The sequence below is a fragment of the Cheilinus undulatus genome, linkage group 6, assembly GCF_018320785.1.
Source record: "Cheilinus undulatus linkage group 6, ASM1832078v1, whole genome shotgun sequence".
Lineage (NCBI taxonomy): Eukaryota > Metazoa > Chordata > Actinopteri > Labriformes > Labridae > Cheilinus > Cheilinus undulatus.
The window spans coordinates 5,551,167-5,577,351 of NC_054870.1; the positions used below are offsets into that span (position 1 = coordinate 5,551,167).

Below are 26,185 nucleotides of genomic sequence, written 5' to 3' on the forward strand. Positions count from 1 at the left end.
TTTTTTTTTTATCCAAGGCTTGAAACAGATGTAAACTGTCTGTTAAAGCGATCCTCGTCCACAGGAAGCGGTGGTGACGGGGACACAGACGGATCTGGTTGCACAGAAACGTGTGGCTGTGAGTTTTGGCTCGGCGCTGTAATGATGTTTTCTGGATCGAGTTCTGACAAAGAAATAAAAATTACCACTTTATTCTCTCTTTGTTCTTTTTACTTTGACTGTGAGATCTGTCCGTGGTTAAATAACTGGTGGAGAAACTTTTAGACTGTTGTGCTGAGGAAGACTCAGCAAATACAACCCTGGCTGCAAAAAAGTTGGGTCGCTGCTGTGTAAAATGTAAATAATAACAGAAGACAGTGACTGTCAAATAGAACATAAACAACATACCAGATGTTGAAAATGAGACATTTTGCCATTTCATGAAAAAAAAATCAGCTCATTTTGAATTTGATGGCAGCAACATGTCAGAAAAGAAGGGACGGGGCAACAGAAGGCTAGAAAAGTAAGTGACATTAATGAAAAACACCTGGAGGAGTACTAATTAGGCCACTAATTAGGTTAATTTTCAACAGGTCAGTAACAAAACTGGGTATAAAAGGAGCATTTTAGAGAGGTAGAGAGTCTCTCAGAAGTAAAGATGGGCAGAGGGTCATCAATCTGTGTCTAAAAAAATGTCAAGAAGTTTCAGAAAAATGTTCCTCAACCTTATTCGTAACACTTTGAATATCCCACTATCTACAGTCCAAAACATCATCTAAAGATTCAGAGAATCTGGAGAAATCTCTCTGAGCAAGGGCCAAGGCTGAAGGGGGCCACTGCATTAAACAGGCATGATTCTGTATGGGCTGCATGGGCTCAGGAACTCTTCCAGAAACCGTTGTCTGCCAACACAGTTGGCCGTGCCATCCATATAAGACAGTTAAAGCTGGGGCCACATGTAAACAGGATCCAGAAACACCGCCATCTTCTCTGAACCAAAGCTCATTTAAAATGGACCGAGCCTAAATGGAAAACTGTTCTGTGGTCAGAACATCTCCTCTTTAGTCCTGAGAACTAAAAAAGGAAACAGACCAAGGGAGCTTGTTCTCCTGGCTCAGTTCTAAAGCCTGCATCTCTGATGGTATGAGGTTGCAGTAGCGTCTATGGCGTGGGCAGCTTACACATCTATCAATGCTGAAAAGTAGAGAGAGGTTTTAGAGCAGGGGTGTCAAACTCAAGGCCCAGGGGCCAAATCTGGCCTGTGGAAGAGTCATATCCGGCCCGCCAGATCATATCATATTTTATTTGGACTGGCCCACTAGAATGAGGTCTGCAGATTTCCTCCAGTTTAAAAAAGGAAACTTGAAATTTGTTTGTTGAAATTTGTACATCTCATAATTTTGATTTTTTATCTTACACTTTGACCTTTCAGATTTTAAATGTGAAATTTTAAGTCATGTTTTGACCTTTTAAACTCATAATATTGAAGTTTATCTCATATTTGGACCTTTAAAACAAATGGTTTTGAATTATATCTCACATTTTGACCTTTAAATCTCATGATTTTGAATTTAAGCTCAGTTTGACCTTTTAGATTCACAATTTGAAATTTTAAGTCATATTTTGAGCTTTTAAACTCCTGTTTTTAAATCTTAAGGCTCATTTTGACCTTTCAAACTTGCATTTTGGAATTTATCTGCTTTCTAAAATTTTAAACTCATGATGTTGATATTTATCTCCTATTATGATCTTTTACACACCTGATTTTAAATTTAAAGACACATTTTGACCTTTCCAATTTATGACTGATATTTATCTCATATTTTGACCGTTAAAAATCATATTGTCAACTTTCTATCTCATATATTTGCCTTTTAAAAACACTATTTTGACTTTTAATTTCATGTTTTGAACCTTTAAACTTATAAATTTGAACTTTCAATCTCAAAATCATTTACCAACAGTGCCGAGTTTTTCTTTTTTTTCTTTTTTTGCCTTACGATTCATTTCTGGTGAAAATGAGGGTCACATTATGGTTAAACTCTGACCCTGTTAGGCCCTCAGGTTAGACTCAAATTCAGAATCCGGCCCCTGCTGTGATTGAGTTTGACACTCCTGTTTTAGAGCAACATGCTCCCATTCAGACAATGTCTCCATCATGAAAAGCCTTAACTATCTCAGCAATTTAAAGTTAAACCAAATACCACAACTATCACAACAGCATGGCTTCACGGTAGAAGAGTCTGGGTCCTGAATTGACCTGCCTGCAGTCTAGACCTTTCACCAATAGAAGACATTTGGAGCATCAGAAAAGAAAAAATCCAGCAAGGAAGACCCAGGACTGTTGAGAAGTTAGAGTCCTACATCAGACAAGAAAGGGACAACATTCCTCTCCCAAAACTCCAGCAACTTATCTCCTAACTTCCCAGACTTTCCAGACTGTTGGTAAAAGAAGAGGGGATGCTACACAATGGTAAACATGGTCCCTTCCCTACTTTTTTGAGACGTGTTGCTGCCATCAAATTCAAAATGAGCCGAGATTTTTCCTGAAATGGTAAAATGTTTCAGTTTCAACATCTGATGTTATTTATCCTGACCCACTTTGCTTTACCGTCCTGCAGTCATCTACCTTGCAGAGTCACATGACCTTAGGTGCTCTGTGTCTCCTTGCAAAGGTGCAACTGCATGCATCTTCTTTGCATTTCTTTTTTAACATTTCTAATGCAGCTCTTCGTGTTTACAAGCTGGGATCATTATGTTAACCGTTTTAACAGCAGCCCTGTTGATCTGAGCAGCCGTGTTTTCCTCCTACAGCGCTCCACCTTTAATCCCTCCAACTCTTATTCTGTCTTCTCTCCTCTTTATTCTCGGAGGGAATCGTTAGAACTTCCTCTGCCTCTGTATTTTGTTCCACGCTCCGTGCTCTCTGGTTCTGTGCCGTAGTTTTGGCCTGTGAGTAAACATCAGGGACCCTCGGCTGGAATATTGATGGCGTGGTGTGTTGTGGCGCTGAGGAGTGAACACTGTGACCGCTCCACTCCACTCCACAAGCAGGTCTGTGTTGGGGTCACCACGAGAATACTGCTGTTGATGTGGAAATCTGCTCCCTGTCTGTCAGAGGGTGTTTTTCAGTGCTTTAATACTGTCTAATGAAGCAGGCGAAAATGAAACAAAGAGACACTGATATTTACGTTATCCAGTCTCTGCTGCAGTGGAATAGCATGACGTTGTTTTTGGAGCATGTTGTCCTTGCTCTGGGCTCAATCTTCTTCTAAATAGTAGATAAACAGATGTAACTTCATAGACTGTTTCACCTACCCATCTCATGGGATATGTCTTACATCCATCTGGGCGACCGCTCATTTGGAAAGGCAGAACCTTTGAAAACAATCTAAGAACGTGATTGGATAAATGTTCTGTCTGTCTCGTTAACGATGGGCCAATCAGAGCATTGAAACATGATGTAGTATGATGTGGCCCACACCTCCTTTAAATAAAAATGGTTTTATATTTTAGTTATTCATCTCATTAGCTTCTGATAATCACTTTCAGTATTGACCCTGTAGCGCCACATTATGTAATAATGCTGTATTATGTAATAACTCTAACCATAGGACTTAGTGTGGGCTCAAAGGTATGCCCTACCCAACTACCTTGCCCTAACTCTAAACGCTTAGTGACTTATGCCTAAAGTAACCCCCCTTCAGGGCTGTAGCGCCTCATTATGTGATAACGCCGCATTATGTAATAATGTAATAAATTTTCAATTCATTATGTTATAATGCCGCATTTTGTAAGCCACTAAGCAGTTAGGGTTAGGGTAAGGTAGTAGGGTATACCCTGGAGCCCACCTTAAGTCCTAGGGTTAAGGTTAGGTGTTTAGTCTAGAGCCCTGAAGGGGTGTTAGGTTTAGGAATAAGTCACTAAGCATTTAGAGTTAGAGTAGGACATACCTTGGAGCCCACACTAAGTCCTATGGTTAGGGTTATTACATAATGAGGCGTTATTGCATGGCGCTACAGACCCTGAAAAAAATAATGATGGTCGACCCTTACTGTAAATGCAAATCGGTCCACTTATCAGTTATTGGTATGTCCTGGATGTTAGACTTATCACTAACCGTTGATTTCTTTATCTCCATAACGCTGGCTAGGGGCCGATTATTGGGTGATGGTTGGGGACGTCTCAACCTAGTCCAGCGGGGGTGAGTGCTAGCCCCAGTCAGGGCACCTCACCCTAGCTCTGCCTTCCCCCTGCTCTTGCTCTCCTCGGTATCTCTTGTGTAGCTTTTGCAGTAACATGTGTCATGTTGGTGATAGAAATAGAAGTCTTGATGTAGTTTGAGTCATGTTGACTCATTATAAACCTTCACGATGGTGTTTCCTCAGTATCCTCAGTACGTAAGTTCCTGTTCTTATAGTGACCTTTATTTATGATGTACATCACCGATGGATGGGTGGGTTAGAGGGTTGGGTGGGGTGGGGTAGGGTCATATTTCCTATTATTTGTTGGTTTGTAAAGCACTTTGTGCTACATTGTTTTGTATGAAAAGTGCTAGATTAATAAAGTTAAAATGGTGAGGTAGGTAGAAAGGGGAGGTAGAGAGTCAGCCTAGTCAGGCGGGGATGAGTGCTGGCCCATGTCAGAGCACCTCACCCTCGCTCTGCCTCCCCCACCCTCTTGCTAAGCCTGGGTGTGTTGAAGGTGGCTATGCTGGTTAGCCATGTGGTACGAAAGGTAAGACTGAGAATGTGTCCATGTTGGCATGGTGGATGTTGAGAGCTGGTGTGGAGGGGGGGTTGGGTCTGGGGTGTGTGAGATTACTGTTCAGTCCTCTGGAGGTGTCGTGGGACTAAGGCCCCGTCCACACAGAGAAAAATTCAGGAGTATACGCAAAAGTATTTTGTCGTATCGGCATTTCATCCACATGGAGATGGCGTTTTGGGAGGCAGTAAACGTTGCTTTTTGAAACTGGGTCCCAGAGTGAACAGATCTGTAAACACTTACTGTTTTTGTCTCCATGTGGAAAACCAAACATATCGTAGCTTACTTACGCCACAAGTGCAGTCAAACCAAAACAACGATGGCGGATTACAGGGTTGTGTTTGTGCTGCAGAAGCTATTGAGGTTATTGTGGCTTTATCAGCAAAATCTGATGCTCCTTTACTACCATCGAGGACAGCACACACCAGATATTCTTAAATCCACCGCGGAGAACAACCTGAAGGGCAACTAGGAGAGCATTTGTGGCAGTTTTTCAGTTATCTTCTTCTCTCTTTTGTTGCATTTCCATGGCTATGGAGCCTATAAATATAAAAGCAATCGTTTCAAACTTTCTTTCATTCCTACCTCAATCACACTGCTCAACAAAAAACAGACTGCAGTCCCAAATGTTCCCCCGTTTTGTATATTCATAAGTGCTATATCTCCCTGGCACCTGCTTGCATGTGAGCACTCTTTGTGGTAGGTTGTCTAGCTGGTAATGTGTAATTTCCTTTTTTTGCGTGTATATTCAGTGCTGTTCTTGCAGTTTGGAAGTTGGAATTATCAGTATTTATTGTATGAACTCTTATGATGTTGGATGCTCTCAGGCACTTTATATAGTATTACAGATTCTGTATTTTATTCTTAAATCTTGATGTTTACACATCAGTTTCTGTTTTGAGCTGAGTATGTCACGTGTGTACTGCCCAAGGCAAATTTCCCCTCTGGGACAATAAAGTATATCTTATCTTATCTCTCTTTTTTTAAATTTAATTTCATACATAAAGTCTGGAAGTTACCCTCACGTCTGTGTTTGGTGCGGTGCATTCACATGGACAATGTTCTTGAATTTACAGACATTTCTGAAGGAGAACATAAGGAGGCTGCACAGCTGCAGCAATGAAAATATACTATCAGTTTTTATTTCTCAAATTCATACATAATGCAATATTGTGCACATACAGCTGAAATTCACTCAGAGAAGCACTGATTATAATCTGTACGTGTCAAAACTTTATTTACAGTCCTCTACACAGCCTCTATTTTTATTTTTGGTTATAAAAAGAAGCAGGAAAAGCTGCACGGACTGTAAAAAACATGATTGCCATCCTAAATTACAGAGGTGCAGATTTGTATGGGATTAAGATTACCTGCGGACCTCTGTGTGTGCTGAAATGTGGTCGGTAGTTTGCCCTGGAAATTTTATTCCACAATTACAGACATGGTTGATTTACACAAGATTATTACAGGTTACCAGAGGTCCCTAAATAATACTAGTCATTTATTATTTTTGTTATCAGTACTTGTGTTGTCTGAAATCTTGTTGTTGAAACAGTTTATTACTGCAGATCTCCCTGGATGAGATCTCTGATCTCAGTGGGTTTACCTGGCTAGATAAAGGTTAAATAAATCAAATAACTGCTATCATCTCTGAAAAATCTATATCAGTCAACCCTTATTGTTAAAAAATAACAGTGATCATATCACTACGAATGATTGCTCTATTTATAGGACCTAAAAAAATCAATATCGATTTAACCTTACTGTTACTGCTTCTTATTTCCACAATAATCAGTCTTATTCACTACTAATATTTGCTATCATATTAACCTTAAAATAAATATCATTTGACCCTTAATGTAAATACATGTAGGCTCCAAGTACCAGTTGAATTACTGACAATTTTCATCTGTCTCAGCCCTTAAAAAAATGAATAAAGCTCCAGCCTTACTGTAAATGCATACTGGTTCCATATATCAGATATTAGCCTTATTAACTGCCAAAATTCATTAACTTGAGATACTGGTCCTGAAAAAACAATATCACTTGTTCACTTTTGTAAATAAACATCAGTTCAAATATTTGTTATCCATATCATGTAACATTTATCATCAGTTTTGGTAACAGCCCTGAAGATCAACACCAGATGACCCTTACTTTAAATAAATATCAGTTTTATAGATCAATTATTCACTGATAATCATTAAATTTAAAAAATATTATCATCACTGTATGTGCATATCAGTTACGTATGAGAGTAATCTGTCTCACAAAATACTATCGAGCCTAATCAAACGTTTGTTCAACCCTAGTTTCCATGTTTTAAATTTTTTTAATATTAAGAACATATTTCTGTCTTTATTATAATTTAATATTGTCAGCATCAAAACAAGAAGTGTTTTTAAATGAAATCTCTTTTCAGGTTTTCTGATTGAAATTTTTAATCCCAATTTCTGTCAGAATTTCTGTTGTTCATCGCAACTAATCTCCCTTTTATCACACTTTAGAATTCCACCAATTTTTTTTTATCTAAAATTGTTTTGTTTCATTTTTTATTTTTGTATAGTTTTTGACAAGTTAAAATCCTGTTTGGATACAGACCTTTTATTTTGAAAGAAAATAAGAAACCTTGGGTGTATTGGATAGGGTTGTTCTGATTCTGATACCAGTATCGGAAACACGTCCGATGCTGCTTTAATTTCAGGTATTAGTATTGGAGAGTTCACAAGCTTACGCGCCTATCCAATATCGTTTGGTTTAGCTTTATTTTGCTTTGTTTAGCCATGAAACTGGAAATAAATTATTTTTTGCTGCCAGAAACACTGCATGCACAAGCTACCGTTTATAGAGCAGCAAAGAAGAACCCAAAGACCCACTGTAGCAGCAAAGAATGGAGGCTGCGTGACAGTTTTTCTCTGAATGTGATCATTAAAATGCCTTCCAGACCGGCGCTGTCGTGACACAGAAGTGACACAGTTTATCAAAGGTTAAATAACCATAAATCTTTGCCTTTTACTTTTCTTCCTCTTGAAGCTAGCTGTGTTACCATTGATGCTATTGATGCCTTTGAATCCCTTGTGGCAGCATTTTCAGCAAGCCTGAAACTCGTGTGAATGATTAAATCCAGACCAGCAAACCCAATATTGAACATCTTTATATCCATTTTAATAGAATTATGATCATTTATTTACTGCCAACCGAAATGCCAATTCGAATGCTAACCGCCATATTGTTTTTCCTTTGTGAGGGTCTGTCTGCCAGTTGCAGGCTGTTCCATAATCACACCATGCTTAGAGCATAATGTAGGGATAGAGAGAGCCTGTGATGCACCCCCTCCATTATTATTTTAATATTTAGCAGAAAAACTTAATAATCAGCAAAAAAAAACGACTTTAGGGTCACAGAGATGCTCTACATGATGATTCTATTTGTTGAGCCATGTTCTGAGTCAAATCTAGGTTCAAAATAATTTGCTAGTCTGAACAGTTGGTCCAGAAAGTTCACATGCTATTGGAACAGTACCTGGTATCGGCCGATACCCAACACCTTGGTATAGGACTTGTGTCAGGAAGGAAAAATTGGTATCGAAACATCCCTAGTATCGAAGATTGTGACATCAACTTACCACAGAAACAGGAACCTGTTATGGATCTTAAATAAGGGAACAGTAAAAAGGTGAATGTTGGACCCCAATTTCTCTCGATGCTGGCAGCCATATTATTTTTAGATTATTATTTTCTCTGTCTAAGCTTGTTAAACCTTTGCAGTTTTTGAAAATGAATGATTTGGCTCCATAGGACACGTTAACGAGTAAAGCAACAAGCAGCGATAAAGGGCCAGCTCACCCCGGCGTTTGTCAGGGTGTGTTACAACTGCAGGGAGTGCGGCAGCCATAGGGTGCTGTAAAGCTCTGGGGTGTGTGTGAAGTTTGCTGACTGTACAAATACGATAGACACTTAAAAAAGCTACTTCCTGTTTTTTGGCGTTCAGAACTTTGGAATACAGCATGGCCATTGGATATTGCACATCAGTTCAGAGAAAGATCTGGCCAGCCATGTAGAAATGAGGAATAATAATCCAGAAAAGTCACTTCCTGTTGCCACCAGGGGATGCTCACACAAAATAAAAAACCATCTATGCATTCGGGCTGGTAGTGTTTTCATTGCTGAAAGTCTGACGATAATTGACAAAAGCACTGCAAAGATATAATGATGAATATTTTTGGCACAGTGCCAAGATTCATCATGCAACTTTGGTGCCTGATTGTGGCCCCGCCCTATGGTGAAAATCCAAGCATTATATAACTTAAGATCTCCCTCTTGTCTAGAATGAGGGGAAAAAATCGGGAGTCAATCAGATCAAATCCCTTTAAGGAGATATTCAGCCCGAAAAACAGCAAAAAAAAAAAAAAAAAAAAAAAAAATGACCTTTACCTTTTATTTCTCAGCTCCTGTACATTTTTTGAAAATTGCAGTAAATTGTTGTTTTGTTTGTCTGGGCATGATTTACATGTGTCCCAATGTATGTAGCTCAATCTAGTGGAAGGGATTATCCATAAAGGCTCCAAGGGGGCAAAGTGGAGCATCACATAAACATGTACATTTTTACCAATACTAATATGTCTGCAAATATTGGTAGATTTTTAGAAAATGTTAAAGCCCCCCAAATATACAGTCATTTGACAGGATAACTATGATGCTTTCAGTTTCAACAAGGTCTTCTCTTTGAGGTCAGTGCTCCTGCTCTCGAAATAACATTTTTTGAGCCATGTAAGCTGAAAAAAGTGGTAGAATTAATCATAAATATGTGGTGATTTTGTTGTTGCAGGATTGATGATTTGTTGAATGATTCCTTCCCTCCTGAAGAGAGAAAATTAGGAAGACTTTGTGGTTTTAAATGTGATTTTGTTGAAGTTTACCTGCAAAGAAAAAGCAAGAACAACAGCGGAAATGTCAGAGCAATAAACAGTTGCAGGGGCTGATGGGGATTGATGGGCTGCTAACCCCTCGTTTGTGGCTCCGCCGGGACACCTCGCTCCTTGAAGGCTCTTATGTAATCCTGGCGCTGCCTCTGTGAATTCCTGCTGTGTTATTGGATAGCCTGCGGTTAGCGCTCGGAGTGTAGGTCAAACATATCAGAGAGAGGCATCGGGAACATCTATATCTCTCTCCAGCCAGCGACTCTCTTTCATCGTTGCGCAAGTGCTGCCATGGAAGTGAGTCGGGGTTTCCATGGTGCTGCGCTCATTGTTGTGAGGACATAATGTTTTGGCCTGTGGGACGCCAGAGGATATAGATACATGATAGTGAAGGACATGTACCAATCTGCTTAATGTCAAATCCCATTTGTAGTTCATAAAAACTGATCTTTTAATGGTTCTTTAATGAGACAAAGCAGGCTACATCGGGAAAAAAAGCTTGTTTTTTTGTTATGACAACTGCACTCTTACATACAATATTTTACAGTCATGGACTCCCTTTGTATAACAGCACACAAATCTATATACTCAATGGCTTTTTAGAGTTTTACTTGGAAAAAAAATCTGTTAAATGTGTGACTAAATTTTTGATTTTGAGGTTAATGTGTTCACTCTCCAGGTCTAAAGTTCCTAAAGGATTTGCTCACAGTACATCAACCTAGGGCCTTTTGCTTTTGAAGAGCATGCTTTTCTCATCTTTAAAGTACATTTTCATATATTTTTGTCACATACAAAACAGAAAAAAGTCCATTATATACATCCTCCATTTCTCCCGCATTGCAACCACAGGTCCCTTTCTCCTGCGATAGAAGCATTTGGTATTTTTGGGCCAAAGTTGACCGCCAGTCCAGTTGACGCATCCATGTTTTATTTACCCTTGGTTTCTACGTTTACTCTAATCATGCAGTTCAAAAGAAGAAAAAAAATGTGTATTATAATCTTTAGAAATCCTTTGAAGCACTTGGTCAGTTCAGCGACAAAGTCTCACAAACGGGAGAGAATTCCTCTGAAGCGCGGTGGTCCTTCTGGGCGTGTTTACGTGTATATTTGTCAGTTTTGAGGATGATTCTTTCTACCATCACAACACAATCTGCCAGCCTGCAGCTCGTCCAGCAGCTCAGAGATGGAATTGACGAGATGTAATTTTAGTGGTAGTGGACTTACAGCTGGTCGTCGGATCCTCATTGAAGCTGCGTCTTCATACCGGCCGGTCCACGGCATATTGGCAGGGGCTCAAGTTGGACACGGGGTTCTGCACAGCCGGATATGCAAAGTTGGCGTGCTGCTTGGCCTTGAGCCGCAGGCTGGCCAGGCTGGAGTTGCAGGTGTCTCTGTACATATAGGGGCTGGCTGTGGTGGCGTAGGGGCACGTGGCTGCTGTCACCGCTACGGAGTTGAGCGCCGTTGGGCTGTTGAGGTTATTGAGGTTGCCCAGGTTGTTGAGCCCAGTGGTGGGAACCCCGGCCACCGCTGAGGGCACCATGCTGGAGGCCATGTTCATAGAGGGGATGGAGCTGGGTGGCGAGAACATGGGCTGGGAGGACAGGGGGCTTACATTCATTGAGTTAAAGAACGGGAAGCTCTTGGCGGAGAGCGGGCTGCTTGCTAGGCTCTTGGTAGCCCAGTTGTTGTAGGAGTAGCCCGTATACATGTCATCGTAGGGCTGCATGAGTCCATTGAACTGGGCTCCAAAACCATTTTTGCATAACTCTGCCTGCTGGTTCCTCTCCCGCTTTCTCCACTTGGCACGACGGTTCTTGAACCATACCTAGGAGAGTCAAAAAGACAAACTTGCTTTAGTCTCAAGCCTTCTCTTAACTGGTTCTCAGGGCTGAGGGGTCAGGGAAAATCTTTCACCACCAAACAAGGTGTCTAGGGCTGTACCATACTGGAAAAAAACATCATTGTGATGTCTTGTCTTACTGCAAAATTAGATTATTATTACAAAAATCTTCAACAGATATTGCAACATGTGAAAATACAGAGAATTAAATTGCATATAACATGGAGAACAATACAATATACTGTATGCTTAGAACAAAAGTAGGTTAAATAAGTATTAGCTATAACTACCACCAGGAATATGTAGGGGAAGTACAGTGGTTGGCCAAGAAAGGTTTGACTGTTTTCTGTGCTACTGAAGTTATAAGCGAAGGCATAAGGCCTAATGACCTTTGACCAACAAAATCTAATCAGTTCATCCTTGAGTGAGGGTGAAGCTATGTGCAAAGTTTGATGAAGATCCCTTGAGGTATAGACTTGGCTATGGCAGGCTTAATATTTGAGACTTGACTTGAGCTTTCAAAAAATGACTTGTGTGCACCTCTGGAATACGGTATTAGTCATAACCAGCTTAGAGGTCCAAAAGCGTGAGCCCCCTGGTTCAAAAACTAAAGTGAGGCCAAAACCATGAGAGGCAGCAGTGGGTGTTCCCCTAGATTATTTTTGAGTATCCAACATTTAATCCCTTTCAATCAGTGAATATTCAAGCAACAATATGTGATGGGGTTCAATTTTGTAAAAAATGAAATAAAAACTAACATTTAAGTAATTGTTAATTTTAAAAAATCAGCAACTGCATGCATTGAGTTCATAATTTCTTACAAGATTTTGTTTTATTATTCAGATGTTCGTTAAATAATTGAGTTGTTTATGTAAATGACTATCTAACGGGAGAAGTTTGTGTAATTTCTCAAACACTTTAAGTCACAAACCCTAAATAGCAGCCAAACCTGAAATATATCAGGAGTGATTTCATCACAATGAAGAGATTGTTTTATGTTAAAGTAGCAAAACTGTGCAGGAAAAGTGAGCCACAACTTGTTAGTCAAACTATTAATGTATAAAACACTAGGGAAAAAAATGTTGCTGTGTTAAGGGCATTTTCACATTAGGCAGAATTGCCTAAGCATGACTGCTTCCCCTTCCACATTTAAACTCACAACCACAGCAGAAGGGATGGGAATCGAGAACTGGTTCCAGTTTGGAACGGTCCAAATGGTTTCCAACCCATCAACATCATTTACTTTTAAGCTTAATGATTCCCTTGTTGATGCCTTACTTCCATGTGCCTGGAAAAACTTGGTCTTACTAGAGGCAGTCAGCGGAAACAAGACCAGAAGTTGAGGAAGTAAACATGGAGACCAATCAGACATGTCTTAACCTGACACGGCAGATGGATTTGTTTCACACAACCATCTGAAAAACCTTCAATACTAAGCGTATGGGAAAGGGCAGGGGCTTTGAAAAAAAAAACAAAACACATGACGTAGCTGCGACTGAGGTGCGCATGCGCAGTTACCAAGGAATAACGCGAACCATGGAGACTGTAGACATGTCAGTACACAACTTTTGTCATTTTTGAAAAGAAAACAACTCAGTGCTATTCTTCGCTCTTCTTTTAACAAAGAAATGTTGTCAAGTTCTGACAAAACTGGCACTTAAGGGAGCGAAGATGGTCGAGTGGTTTAAGGCGCTGCCCAGGTTTGAATCCGGCCTGTGGCCCTTTGCTGCATGTCTCTCCCCACTCTCTTCCACTGTTTCCGAATCTATCCACTGTCCTTCCTCTATCATATAAAGGCATGAAAAGGCCCAAAAATAAATCTTAAAAAAAACAAAAAACAAACTGGCACTTAAGCAGCATCCATGCTAAGCTCTTCCACCATAATTGCACCGGCCTCTTGTTGCTGCTTGCTTACGTCATGACTCCTCCGTGCCTGAAAATGCTGCCTTTGGGGCCCAATCATAGACAAGTAACAAATCTTAGCAGCTTCCCTTGCATGTTTATGAACCTGGCCATGCCATCCTTCAACTCAATGAGGCCTCAGAGTCAACTTGAAAATTTGAGAAACTATAATAAAAAGTACTCTGAGGCCACAGGTAAATACCATACAATACTAGAAGACTGTAGGAACATAAAAAAGATCATTTCTATTAACATTTTTGATCACTTCCATCCATCCATCTGTTTTCCTTTGCTTATCCGGGGTCAGGATGCAGTGGTAGCAAGCTAAGCAAGTCAACCCAGACATCTCTCTGCCCAGCAACATTTTCCAACTCCTCCTGGGGGATTCCAAGGCATTCCCAGGCTGGATGAGATATATAGTCCCTTCAGCCAGTTCTGGGTTTACCGCAGGGTCTCCTTCCAGTTGGACGTGCCCCAAAGACCTCCACAGGGAGGTGACCAGGAGGCATCCTGATCAGATGCCCGAATCACCTCAAACGGCTCCTTTCCACACAAAGGAGCTGCAGCTCTACTTTGAGATCTTTAATTTCTTCATCTGAATTAAAAGAAAGAAAAGAAATGGGGCGTTTTTTTATGTTGTAGTTATTTTAATTTTATTTTGTGCTTAAATTATTTATTTTGATCTATTTGATTTTTTATCTGCTTGCACAAACATTTCAATTTTACTCAAAATTTTAAAATTGAAGTAAATTTAAATTTGAGTTATTGAGTTAAATTGAATGGACGTAAATTTCTTAATGACCTGGCTACATCATTTTATTTGCTTGAAGTATGTACCTTTTAAATGATTGAATGTCCAGTATTTTAGGGTGCTTTCACATTAGGGGCCCAGTCCCAGATCCAAGTGCACTTGAGTCCAAAGTCCAGTTCGTTTTGGTCGTGTAAATGTAAATGAACAGCGCCCGGGCACAAGGCCTGGGCCCACTTGGGAAGGTGGTCTCAGGCACGATTCAAGTGGACTCTGGCACTGTTTGAATGAAATGTGAATGCAACCGCGCCTGGATATGGGACAGAGCGTTGTTTCAGCTTTATGACATCATCATAAAAGACTAAACTTCTTTCAACAGCCAAGCAGTTTGTTCACATTTTGCTTCAATAAAAGGTCTGTTGTGGCTCACCTTACAGATGAACACAAATCGAAGTCAGTGAGAGGAGGTGCAAAGGCATTAAAAGTCTCCTGTCACCTCAAAAACCACTGTATCTGCATAGCGCAAGCCCATTTAATCATCTGAGCTGTAGTAGATGTGCAGATACAAAGAGCAAAGTCTTAAAAAAGTGATTTTAAATCATCCATGGCTGCAAGACGGACTTTTTAAAACAAAAACAATTGTCGCTTAGGTCATGACCCGAGTGGTTGCCATGGTAGCTTCTTCTTCTTCTCTCTCCTCCTTCGCAGGTTCATGAACCCGCTACGTGCATACTGCCACCTGCTGTTTCAGACCAAGTACATACGCAAGTGGGCCCGGGCGTGGATCAATGTTGCTAGTGTGAAAGCAAGCCGGTGGGAGGGGAGTGATCACGCCGCACCGCGGTTCAAAACAACTGGGACTAATGTGAAAGTGCCCTTATTCTTTCTTCAAAAGTATTAGTAACAGTATCGGTAAAATTACATCAAAAAGTATCAGTATAATATCGAATTTTAAAAATTGCTATTGCCCATCCCTTCTAAAATTGGCTGGTGATGCAGAAATACTGTATTCTGGGGTATTAAAAAATAGCCGAAGTATTACTTTAATTACTTTCATAAAGAAGGCGCTGTGATGATTGACGCTTAAAAGTGTGTCTGTTTCTAGCAGCAGCACCTCTACCTGTGCATGTGGAGGAAGTAACAGTGATAATAGAACTCCTGTTAACAATGCAGGAATAGTTAGCCAGCTGTTGTTTTGGGCGCCAAAGTAGTATGTACCTCAACGATGCGTAACGCAAAATGAATATTACATCGAATCTTTGTCCGTTTAAAAGCACACAGAGCATTTCTTACCATTCATGGATAGGCAGTAGGGGAGGTCACTCCCCTGGTGCCCTGATGGTCCAGAGCACCAGGACAGACAGAATTACTGAGATAGTGTTGTACTTCTACCCACTTCTGACATCTAAGAATTTCATGAAGTTTGATGTAAAAATATTGAGTCAGAGTATCCTAACCTCTGTCAAATATCCTCCGTGTGCAGATGCGTGGAAAGAAATGATGGAGAGAAAGTGGAAGTGTATCGTCAAACAGCCGTATTAGGTGAGGCTTATTAAAACTAATCATTGACTTATTTGAATAAGGAGATCACAATGAAAAAAAAGTCACCCAGGATAAATCTTCACATTTGTCATTCTTTGGTCCTATTTTTGGAGGAAATGAACAGGATTAAAGCTTCAGGAGAATCTTAATTGAAGGTTTCAGAAATTAAAAATCTCAAAGGAGCGTTATAGAAAACATTAATTAAAAAGAAGCCTAACTTTTAATGACAGTATCCTACAAAAGGTCATCTGTTAACACTCCTGTGTTTAAACTGATTCAGTATCAAATGTTTTGATCGCTCTCACCCTCATTAAACTTCTCTAAAAGTCTGGTGACGATATTCAGCCCTGTCTCTGCTCCCCCAGCATGCATGCAGAGTATCATCCAAGCCTGGGTTATTATAGCAACAGCATGCTGTTGACCATTAATATGAGTATAAAGTGCATGACTCTACATTTTCCATTCCAGTGACAGCAGGGGAAAGTCCACGATGGGGGACAGGAGCTACCCAATCTTTGTGGTGACTCAGAGAATATGCTGCGTGAAGGTTTGTGGTAAAAGCCGATCCAGCAGCTTATCTGCAGCCATAGTTATCTGAAAAATGGCGCACTGATAGCATGAAAATGTCATCAAAATACCTTCTCTAAGGAAGAAAATCCTCTAATACCAACTGATGTCAGATTAAATGGAGCCAGTGAAGATCTGAAACAGTGGCAGCTTTTAGCATACTTACAACGTGGTAAGAAAAGGAGGACACTTGGGACTAAAAAATACTCAATTCATGCTTTTAACACTGACCTCAGAGCGAGGACCTTATTGAAACTGAAGGAATTATTATTCTCATCTCAAATGAATTGCTGATTTGGGAGCCTTAACATGCTGATAAAGTCACCAAATGTTGCAGTAGTGGTCCAATTTATGTATATCAGTGGTTTCATGGCTCACCAGCGCCTCCTAGAGGCCATTTTGGAATGCTCCTTCCACTGGTTTATGCTACATGCATGGACATTAGCACACATATGTATCATGCCCAGACAAACCAAAAAGTAATTTACTGTCATTTGCAAAAATGTACAGGAAGTGAGATAATAGAGGGTATTGGTCAAATTTGTGCCATTTTGGGCCAAATCACTCACATGGAAGCTGAAGCATTTACTCAGAGAGATTTGATCTGATTGACTCCTGATTTTTTCCCCTCATTCTAGACAAGTGGGAGATCTTAAGTTATACAATGCTTGAATTTTACCACAGGGCGGGGCCACAATCAGGCGCCAAAGTAGCATGATGAATCTTGGCACTGTGCCAAAAATATTCTTCATTTTATTTCAGCAGTGCTTTTGTCAATTGTCAACAAACTTCACGTCCATAATTACACTCCCAGCCTGAATGCATTCATCTAATACATTTTTAATCTTGTGACAGCGCCCCCTGCTGACAACAGGAAGTGACTTTTTCTGGATCATTATTTCTCATATCTACATAGTTGGTCAGATCTTCCGCAAAATTGTTGTGTAACATCCCAATGCCTTGGCCATTCTGTAATCCAAAGTTCTGAAGCCTGTCTCTAACCCTGTTGCAATGGTGATGCAGTGAATGCCATAAAACAGGAAGTAGCTTTTTAAGGGTCGAACACGCTGGTACAGTCATCAAATTTCACAAGCTTTAACTAGAGTTGTAAGGAGTTGCTTCCTGCAGCACTTCACTCCCTCACCTTCTGTAGCAGCTGTTGATGCCACATCCAGTGATTTCATGGGGACCATAAAATTCTGTGTCTGCCACAGCAGCTCTGACAAATGTGAAACGATAGTAAATACTCAAAATATTGCAAAAACTCAACTTAAAAAAAAATAGAAAAAAGCACTAGTCATTTCGATCAATATAAATATTTCAGTGCCAAAGTTTAACGTGTTGTTCCTTTAAAAATGTTTGTAACTGAGATACAGCTGCAATAAAAAAATAAATAAAAAATAAAGAGATGGGGGGCAGAGAATGAGAAAATGAATAAATGTCAGCTTTAACCTGTTATCCAAAGAGCACGTACATACATATGTGAGTTATTTGTAAATACTATTTAGCAGGGAACCTTAGAAAGAACGTAGTGACTTTCCAAGTGACTTCAGTAAGTAGTTACCACTCAGGGATTGTTTTAATATTAGTCACACTCAAGCTGCTGAGTGCAAAAGATGTGCTTTACATATGGTAGAAAAAAAATTATACATAAATATTTTCTTCTACTATCATCGAGCTCATTTTTTCCACCCGCAACTGACCTACTTATTATCGATTAAAAAAAAAAAACAGAAAAATGAATTATTTTCCAAATATTACATGCAAAGTAATAGTTTTGTGTTAAATTATCACAGCCTGGGATGTGACAATGATTAGCACTAACACTGATTTTTATGCATTATTATTTTCTGCACACTGTCACATATTCCCTCTCTAGCTGCTACACACAAAAAATGGGCTTTGCATAGGGTAGCAATAAAACAATATAATACATTAATATTTTATTCTACTCTCATTGAGCCAACTTTTTTCACCTACAATTTGCCGAACTATTGATATCAAATATTGATTATTTTTATGAAGAATTTAACCTGTTGAAAGCCATTTATTTGTTACGATGCCACCATGTTTCAATAAAAAAGGAAAATGAATTATTTCCAAAACACTACATGCCAAGTATTTTTTGTGTTGATCTATTACTGCCTATGATATGTGAGTAATTAGCAGCAACACTGGTTTTTATGCAATGTTATTTTTTACATGTTTCACATTTTTTCTCCAAATGCCAAATATGGTCAAAATTACACTATCCGGTGAAGAGTAGTAAAAATTATCCATTCAAAGTTAAAAGCCCAGGCTGAAATCCAGATATAATAAAACACATGTTTTATGCTTTAATAGATGTGGGATTGAAAATTGTGGTTTGAAAGGGTTTCTATGGTGCATTTTTGCACTTAACAGCCTGAGTGTTGCTCTTGCTTGTAAACAGTGTATATTAGATGTACTGTAGGAGCTGAGCTGGAAATAACAAGAGCAAAGAAAAAAAATACACCTTCTTGCCAAAATTCATGCCATTTACATGAACACAGCCAAACTTATCAAGAAATAAAGAATGAAAAGCATGTAAATGTGCATAACCTCCCCTAAGGGATAACCTCCCAAAAAACAAAGTTTTAAAAATTAGGATAAGTGTTTGTTGGTCTCATTGGAAAAAAAAGACTGGAGTGTTACCGTACCCTAAAGTCAGGCCTAGGACTAACTGACAGGAAGGATGAAGGTTAGGTTCAGGGAATCTGCACATGAGGTTTTTAACTCTCTGTAACTACTGGAGCATGAACGCCCATGTTCTCCTTCATGATTTGATATATCTCTATATATAATATATATATATGTAAGAATGCACAGTCACAACACTGCCCATAATGCCCCACTAGCCCCTAGGTCATCTTTTTGTCTCTGTTTTGATTTAGAGCCACCTAGAGGTGTAATTGAATCAATTAAAAAATAATTCAAACTGAGCCCTGATTCATAGAAACAGTCCATTGGAGGCTGTCAGGCACAGGCAGAGAACAGGTCAAACGAGTTTTGTTCAGATCAGGGTTTGAGTGCTGTTATAGAGTCAGATGAAAATTATCTAGAAAATGTTTAAATCCATTCACAGTCTCAGTCTAACTGTGACCGATGGTTCAGGTCTGGTAGAGGTCATGGTCCAGGTCACTATGACACATCAGCGTTGACCTTTGACTCTGTGTTCAAATGTATGCCAAAGACGGATCGTCCCTTTGTTTTCTGAACATCCTCTCCAACCGGTCCCGCTGTTAGGGCACCCTAAGCTGCAGGAAATTTCAAATCATAAATTAGCTTTAAAATTCTTTACAGTCTGTACACAGCCGCTCAGCTGGGCGTCATCAGTATATTCCATCAGACCGTAACTCCCACGATTAACAACCCCTCCTTGACAAACGTCATGAATCAGCGTGACAGGTGAAGTATTTTGAGCATGAAGGAATGTGGGCTTGGAAAGGCCGCTGATAGACATTAAGTAGGAGACGTTGGACAGTCTGTTGTCCTTTCAAAATAACAACCCAGAGTGGCTGCTATGTGACCTTTCAACCAGCCAACATTAATTTGATCCATTACTCGTCGGCGGGCCGGCGATTGTATTGTCATCCATCAGAATGTGCAGCGTCCTGCTGCTTATAGCTGAGTGACTAAACCACGGTGTGTGGGCCACCTCGGCCTCACCTCTGACTTTTACATCCAGGGTGTCACCTCAAGCTTTGGAAGAAGGGAATATGTTAGTCGTGCCTCCTTCATGACATAATTTATTTCTTTATACCCTCCTTCACCCAGCGTTCAGAGACTTCTACAGCTGTTCACTGCTGCAATTAAAGAGGACAAAAGCATCCTCTGAATAAAGAATTTGATTCTTAGGCTGGTTTCACATTAGTGACATGGCCAGATCTGAGTTCAGTTAACCCCAAAGTCCAGCTTATTAGCTCCGCCAAGGAGATTATGTGATCGGCAGGGTTTGTTCGTTTGTTCGTTTGTTAGCAACATAACTCATAAAGTTATGGACAGATTTTGATGACATTTTCAGGAAATGTCAGAAATGGCATAAGGAAGAACTGATTAGATTTTGGAAGTGATCCGGATTACTGTCTGGATCCAGGAATTTTTTCAAGGATTCTTCACTATTGGGATATAGGGCTAATGGTGGAGGTCTGCACTCTCCGAGTGCTCTTCTAGTATTATCAATGTGAGCACGATGTATTGAAGGTCCCCTTAAAGAGGTAGTCTGGGAGAGGATTCCTGTGTTCTCAGGCACAGTGCATGGAAGATGGGAGCACAATGGCACTTAAGTATATAGGTTACTTGTCAGGGAGTAGAAGAGTAGTCACTTTCATCGTCTCCTGTCTCTTCAAAAAGCATCGTATCTGTGCAGAACGTGCTCATTTCATCGACTGAGTTGCATGGTAGCTGTAGAAGTAGAAAGCGGGTCGATGTTGGGGTCATAAAAATAATAACACATCCATTGTAGCAGGATGAACTCGGTCTACATAGAGCATAAACACATGTTGGCCCAAGTGGTTGCCACTGTTGGCCCATTTTCTTACTGCTTCTTGGTGGATTTGCAAACCAACTACATGCATACCTGTACGGTATCAGACTGTGTAAATATGGCAGGAACACAGATGTGAAGCAGTGTCAAATTCATGAACTAAAACTCAATGTTCATTGACTACCTTTTCTCATGAAGAGGACTAGACTAAGACCAGCTAAACATAAATCTTTGATATGAAAAACTTTTCAAGAATGTTGAAATGAGACAAAATGCCGGAGCTAGACTGTTGCTAGAGATATAAAATAATATAAAAATGTATGTAATTATTATAATTGCCTTAAATGTCATGGTTATTACTGTTGTCATAATGTTGTAATGCATTGGTTCCCATCCCAAGGTCCAGGACCCCCTTGGGTGGGTGTGAGGGTCTGTCTGCTTTGAGGTTGTCAAATTCACTCATAATAACTTAAATTATGCTTAAACACTTGTGAAAAGTTCATGCAAAGGTTTCTTGATAAGAAAACATTTGTGTGTGGCTATTTCATATCGATTTCAACAATGAAAATTTTTAAAGGTCACATATTTTAACCCTTTAAGACAAGTTTCTTAACAAGTGGTCTTAGAGGTCCTCAATACATGCTTGTGAAGTTTTTTTGCTGAAAAAACACTCCAGTATTGGATTTTTGTATGTCTAAAAACCACCCTGTTTCAGCCCTGCTAAGAACGAGCCGTTTCTGTGTCTGTGGCTTTAAATGTTAATGAGCTGTCTGACTCCGCCCTTGACCACGCCTCTCTCAGGAAATGGATGTGGCTTAATAGATGTGGCTCTCCTGACCCTCCTCCGAGCTGCCAGCTGAGAGGAAGATCAGGAGAGGAGGGCCAGCGAACCTGGGGGCGGGGCTTACTCCCCACATGACATCATGAGGGGAAAATCTGAGAATGGCTTGTTTCAGCACACTGTGGATTGTGGAAGGGCCAGGGGCGCATATTTTTGCAAAAACTGCCTGAAAACGTGTATTTTGCATAATATGTGATCTTCAAATTTGATTATTTTTGAAATCCATGTATCCTCATGTTGGTGTGGGTCCTGGCGGTCCTCAGCTCCTCCACAATACAAGTAAGGGGGGCTCACAGGAAAACAAAGGTTGAGAACCACTGTTGTAATGATTAGTAAAAAAACATCTACAAAACATTGATTTATCGTTTCCAAATATTTCATCATGTCTGATATTTAAAACATTATGAATCAAATTAGCAGCTCAGATCACTATATGATCTGAGTTTGTATATATGAAAACCTTATCATATGAGCATTAACTATCACAGTACTACTGTACTTTGATTAAAAAGTTTCTCAACATTTTTGATACTTTTAAACTTTTTTGATACCACATTCTTCAAATGACATATTACCCATTATTTTAACGTTCAGGACAGAAAAGAACCAAAGTTACCAAAAAAAAACAAAAAGCAGATATTTAATCTAAAGCTCCGTATCAATCCGAGTCCTGAACTCCACTGCTAATACTTTTAGACAAATGACTGATCTGTTTTTAAAGGAATATATAAGATGAGTAGATTTTAGTAACAGAGTTAGAAAGCTTGTGATTCCATCTGTTAGATCTGCTCTATGTTGCTTAAAAAGCAAACAGATTGTGGTTAAATAATCATTTGCACATTTGCATGAATTAATGTAAGTTATGTTAATTTGTCTTATCAATGTGACATAACTCTATCATATTATTGCATACTCTTATAATTAAGATCATATCTATTCAGCATTCTTGCACACTTTGCACACCTTGTAATTAAACCAACATTCACATGGACTGTACAACCTAGTTAAAATACCAAACAGGAGCTTTTACACATTTAAAAGTTAATCTTCACGTTTTAATTCCTGCACACTGAGAGCAAAGTTTACCAGAGTCAAACTCCTTGTTGCCAATAAAACTAGTTTATTTTTTCTTAATGTCCTCAAATGCATCATATTATAGCTGTTGGTCAGTTTGTTATGTGAGCTAATTAATTTCTATTCTAGTGATTTCTATGCAGTTTTTAACACTGGATTAATATTTTATCTATCGAAGCTGCTCCAAAGTCTAGGAGGGTTTTTTATGGACACTGAGTGCAGACTGCTCCTAACCTTGCAAAGCAGATGGATACGCCCGCTTCCTTGTTTTTCACTGGCTAATTCATCTTGCAAAGCTCCCATCTGAACCGTTTGGGCCGGTTAGAACGTGACAGAACCAATCAGCAACGAGGGGCAGTACTTTCAGGCACGGAAGAGTCGTGATGTAAACAAGCAGCAGCAAGAGGGGGTACAATTATGGTGGAAGAGCTTAGTGTGAATGCTGCTAAAGCGTAAGTTTTATCAGAACTTGACAACAATTCTTCGTTAAATTAAGAACAAAGAACAGCAGTGAGTTGTTTTCTTTTCAAAAACGACAAAAGTCGAGTACTTACATGTCTATGGTCGCCATGTTTCGCGTTATTCCTCAGAGCTGCGCACGCGCAGCTTGATAGCTGTTACGTCACGTGTTTCGTTGCTCTTATTGGCCCATAGAGATGTGACAGACAGAACGTTCATCCAATCACACTCCAAGGTTTTTCAAAGCCTCTGCCTTTTCCCAAATGTTTCCTATTGAAGTTTTACCAGATGGATGTGTGAAACCTGACACGCCAGATGGATGTGTTTCACACATCCATCTGGCGTGTCAGGTCAGACTGCTCCCACAGTCTGAGTTTTTTAGGCCTTTTTATTTTATTTTTTTTATCAAGCTGACAGTCTCGCATAGGCTACAGTATTTAGGTTTAATTTGATTCCTAATGCTGATGTGTTTTAAGCTTATCCAACAGATAAACTGTTCTTTAGGCCTCCTAGCCTCTAAACTCTGACAGTCACAGTGAGAGGGGCAGGCAGGAGGAGAGACACAGTGATGTCTCCTCCCTGAGATGTTTCCTTACATCGTCAGCTGACCTGTGGACGTGTTTTTTTTTTTACATTCACATCAGTGAACGATTCTACGTAGCATGCTGTCTGGACATTATTTACTTCTTTAATCTGGTTTATGAAGATACCACTAACATTGTACTCTTCTTTTGCAGCTTGAGCAGCCATCCTGCAGATTATCCACAAGGCCCCTAAAAAAAGCCTCAGATTTCTAGCATTTCACCCTGACCCTCCATTCCAACAAGAACCAGGACGCCCTACCACCAGAGGTGAACCCACAAAATGTAGGGGAGTGTTGTTGGACTGAGACTTAATCTTCATATTCATCCTATAAAAGTTAAACATTTGGCATGTTCGATGATGAGGGAAGGATTCAGGATCTTCCTTCAGACCAAAATGACTTTTCCATCATATTCAGAGTTTTTAAGCTAATCCTTCATGGCCAGAGGAGAGGACTTCATCACAGGAATCATCAGCTGTAATCAAAAGAATAACCACTGTACCCACCCTGACCCGGGCCTCGGTGAGGTTGGTCCACACGGCAATCTCCTCTCTGGTGCTCATGTCGGGGTAGCGGTTTCTCTGGAAGGTGGCCTCCAGCTCCTGGAGCTGCTGGCTGGTGAAGTGAGTCCTCTGCCGCCGCTGCTTCTTCTTCAGCGAGCCGTCCTCTGCGCTCGACTCGTCCAGCTGGTTCTGGTGGGATTTCTCTGTGTCTGTGAGGACAGAAGAGGAGGGCGGCTAAGAACAGTGTTGTTTACCTTTAACTAAAAATGCTTTTTTAATAGCTGTTGCAATAACCTTGTTTAAATTTCTTTCTTCACCTTTTTTGTTGCTTTTTTGAAACCAAAAATTTCAGTTACAAGTCATTTAAATCACATTGTATGATCACCAATATTATATTTTTGTCAGCATAACACAAAATCAAGGACATGTGTTTTGATGAGTATGGCAGTGTGAAATTTTAAAATCTGATTTTTTAACGGTTTATTTTGGGCCTTTATTCATAGTGGTGGATGATGGATAGAGTCAGAAACAGGGATGAGACACTAGGGAATGATATGTGAGAAAGGAGCCACAGGCCGGACTCAAACCCTACCTGTCATTGGACATGGGGCCTTACCTGACTCCTCGGCTAGGCCCCATTTAACTACAAATGTTAAAAAATGTTTAAGTTTTAGGTTTAAATATTTCCTAAATGCTTTGAAAAGGGAGTAGCATAGTAAAATGAGAGAAAATACAGAGAAAAGAAGACGCAAGTTATGAATTATAACTTCATCCATCCACCCGGGTGGGGTCACAGAAACAGCAGGCAATTAAGTCCATCCAGACATCCCTCTCCTCAGTGACATTTTCCAGCTCTTTCTGGGGGATGCAGAAGCGCCCCAATGAGATATCTGATCTCTCCAGTGAGTCCTGAGTCTACCCCAGTCCACCTCCCAGTTATACGTGCCCAGAAGACCTCCACAGGGAGTTAGCTGTCCATGAGGCATCCTGGTCAGATACCCCAACCACCTCAACCAGCTCCTTTCCAGACAAAAGAGCAGCCGATCCACTTGGAGATACCTCCGAATGTTTGGGCTCCTCACCCTATCTCTAAGGCTGAGCCCAGACATCCTCCTGAGGAATCTCGTTTTGACCACTTGGGCCCGGAATCTCATTCCTTCAGTCATTACCCAGAGTTCATGACCACAGGTGAGGGTTAGAACAAAGATCGTCCGTTAAATAGAGAGCATTTCAGCTCCCTCTTCACCACAACGGTCCGGCACAATGCTTGCAGGACTGCAGACACTGCACCAATTCGCCTGTCAGTCTCTCAGCCCAGTCTTACCCTCACTGTGAATGAGACCCTGAGAAACTTGAAGTCCTTCACTTGGGGCAAAGACTCAGTCCCCACCTGGAGGGAAGAATCTACTGTTTTTAAAACTGGCAGATTTAGTACTGTTAAGATAAATTTATCATCACAGAAAAGCTGAAAATAAGCATGTTGTTTATGATCTCTTTGAAGGTATTTTAAACATGAGTAAGTTTTATTGACATGACAAAGTAGCTATGCTGACATAGTTTGTCTCAGGCTCATTGTTAAATGCTGGATCAACTGGCTAGTTACTGGGACAAAGAAGGAAACTATGGGCAGATGTTTACTCTCACATGTATTTGCTGATGGGACAGTGTGTAAAATTTTGCCCAGTAGCATTTACTGGAGCAAACATAACATAATTTAGAATAAGTCTTTCATTCATAGGTTCTCTCCACAGACCTCTCCATCTTTATCTTGCATTATTCTACAGTTCCACAGAAGAGACCAAATAAAGACATGCATTTTAAAAATTCCACTGGTTGCCATGCAATCTAGAATTTGACCATTAGATGTCACTAATGTCCCCAGTTTCACACACTGTATCTGTAACAGGTGGTTTCACCATCAGTCAGAGGTAGATAATACATGAGCCTCGTGATATTGT

The 26,185-nt window shown here is 40.1% G+C and overlaps 1 protein-coding gene across 3 annotated transcripts in view; it reads right to left on the minus strand.

Moving 5' to 3' along the window:
• Positions 1-10,132: 10,132 nt before the first annotated feature.
• Positions 10,133-26,185, minus strand: part of pitx3 (paired-like homeodomain 3) — a 48,687-nt gene continuing 32,634 nt past the window's right edge. For all 3 annotated transcript variants that reach the window (XM_041789704.1, XM_041789705.1, XM_041789706.1), the window contains exons 3-4: positions 24,231-24,436; positions 10,133-11,489 (exon numbers count right to left, since the gene is read on the minus strand). In XM_041789704.1, the coding sequence (XP_041645638.1) occupies positions 10,920-11,489; positions 24,231-24,436 (776 nt within the window). In that variant the 3' untranslated portion in view covers positions 10,133-10,919. The remainder of the gene's footprint in view (positions 11,490-24,230; positions 24,437-26,185) is intronic.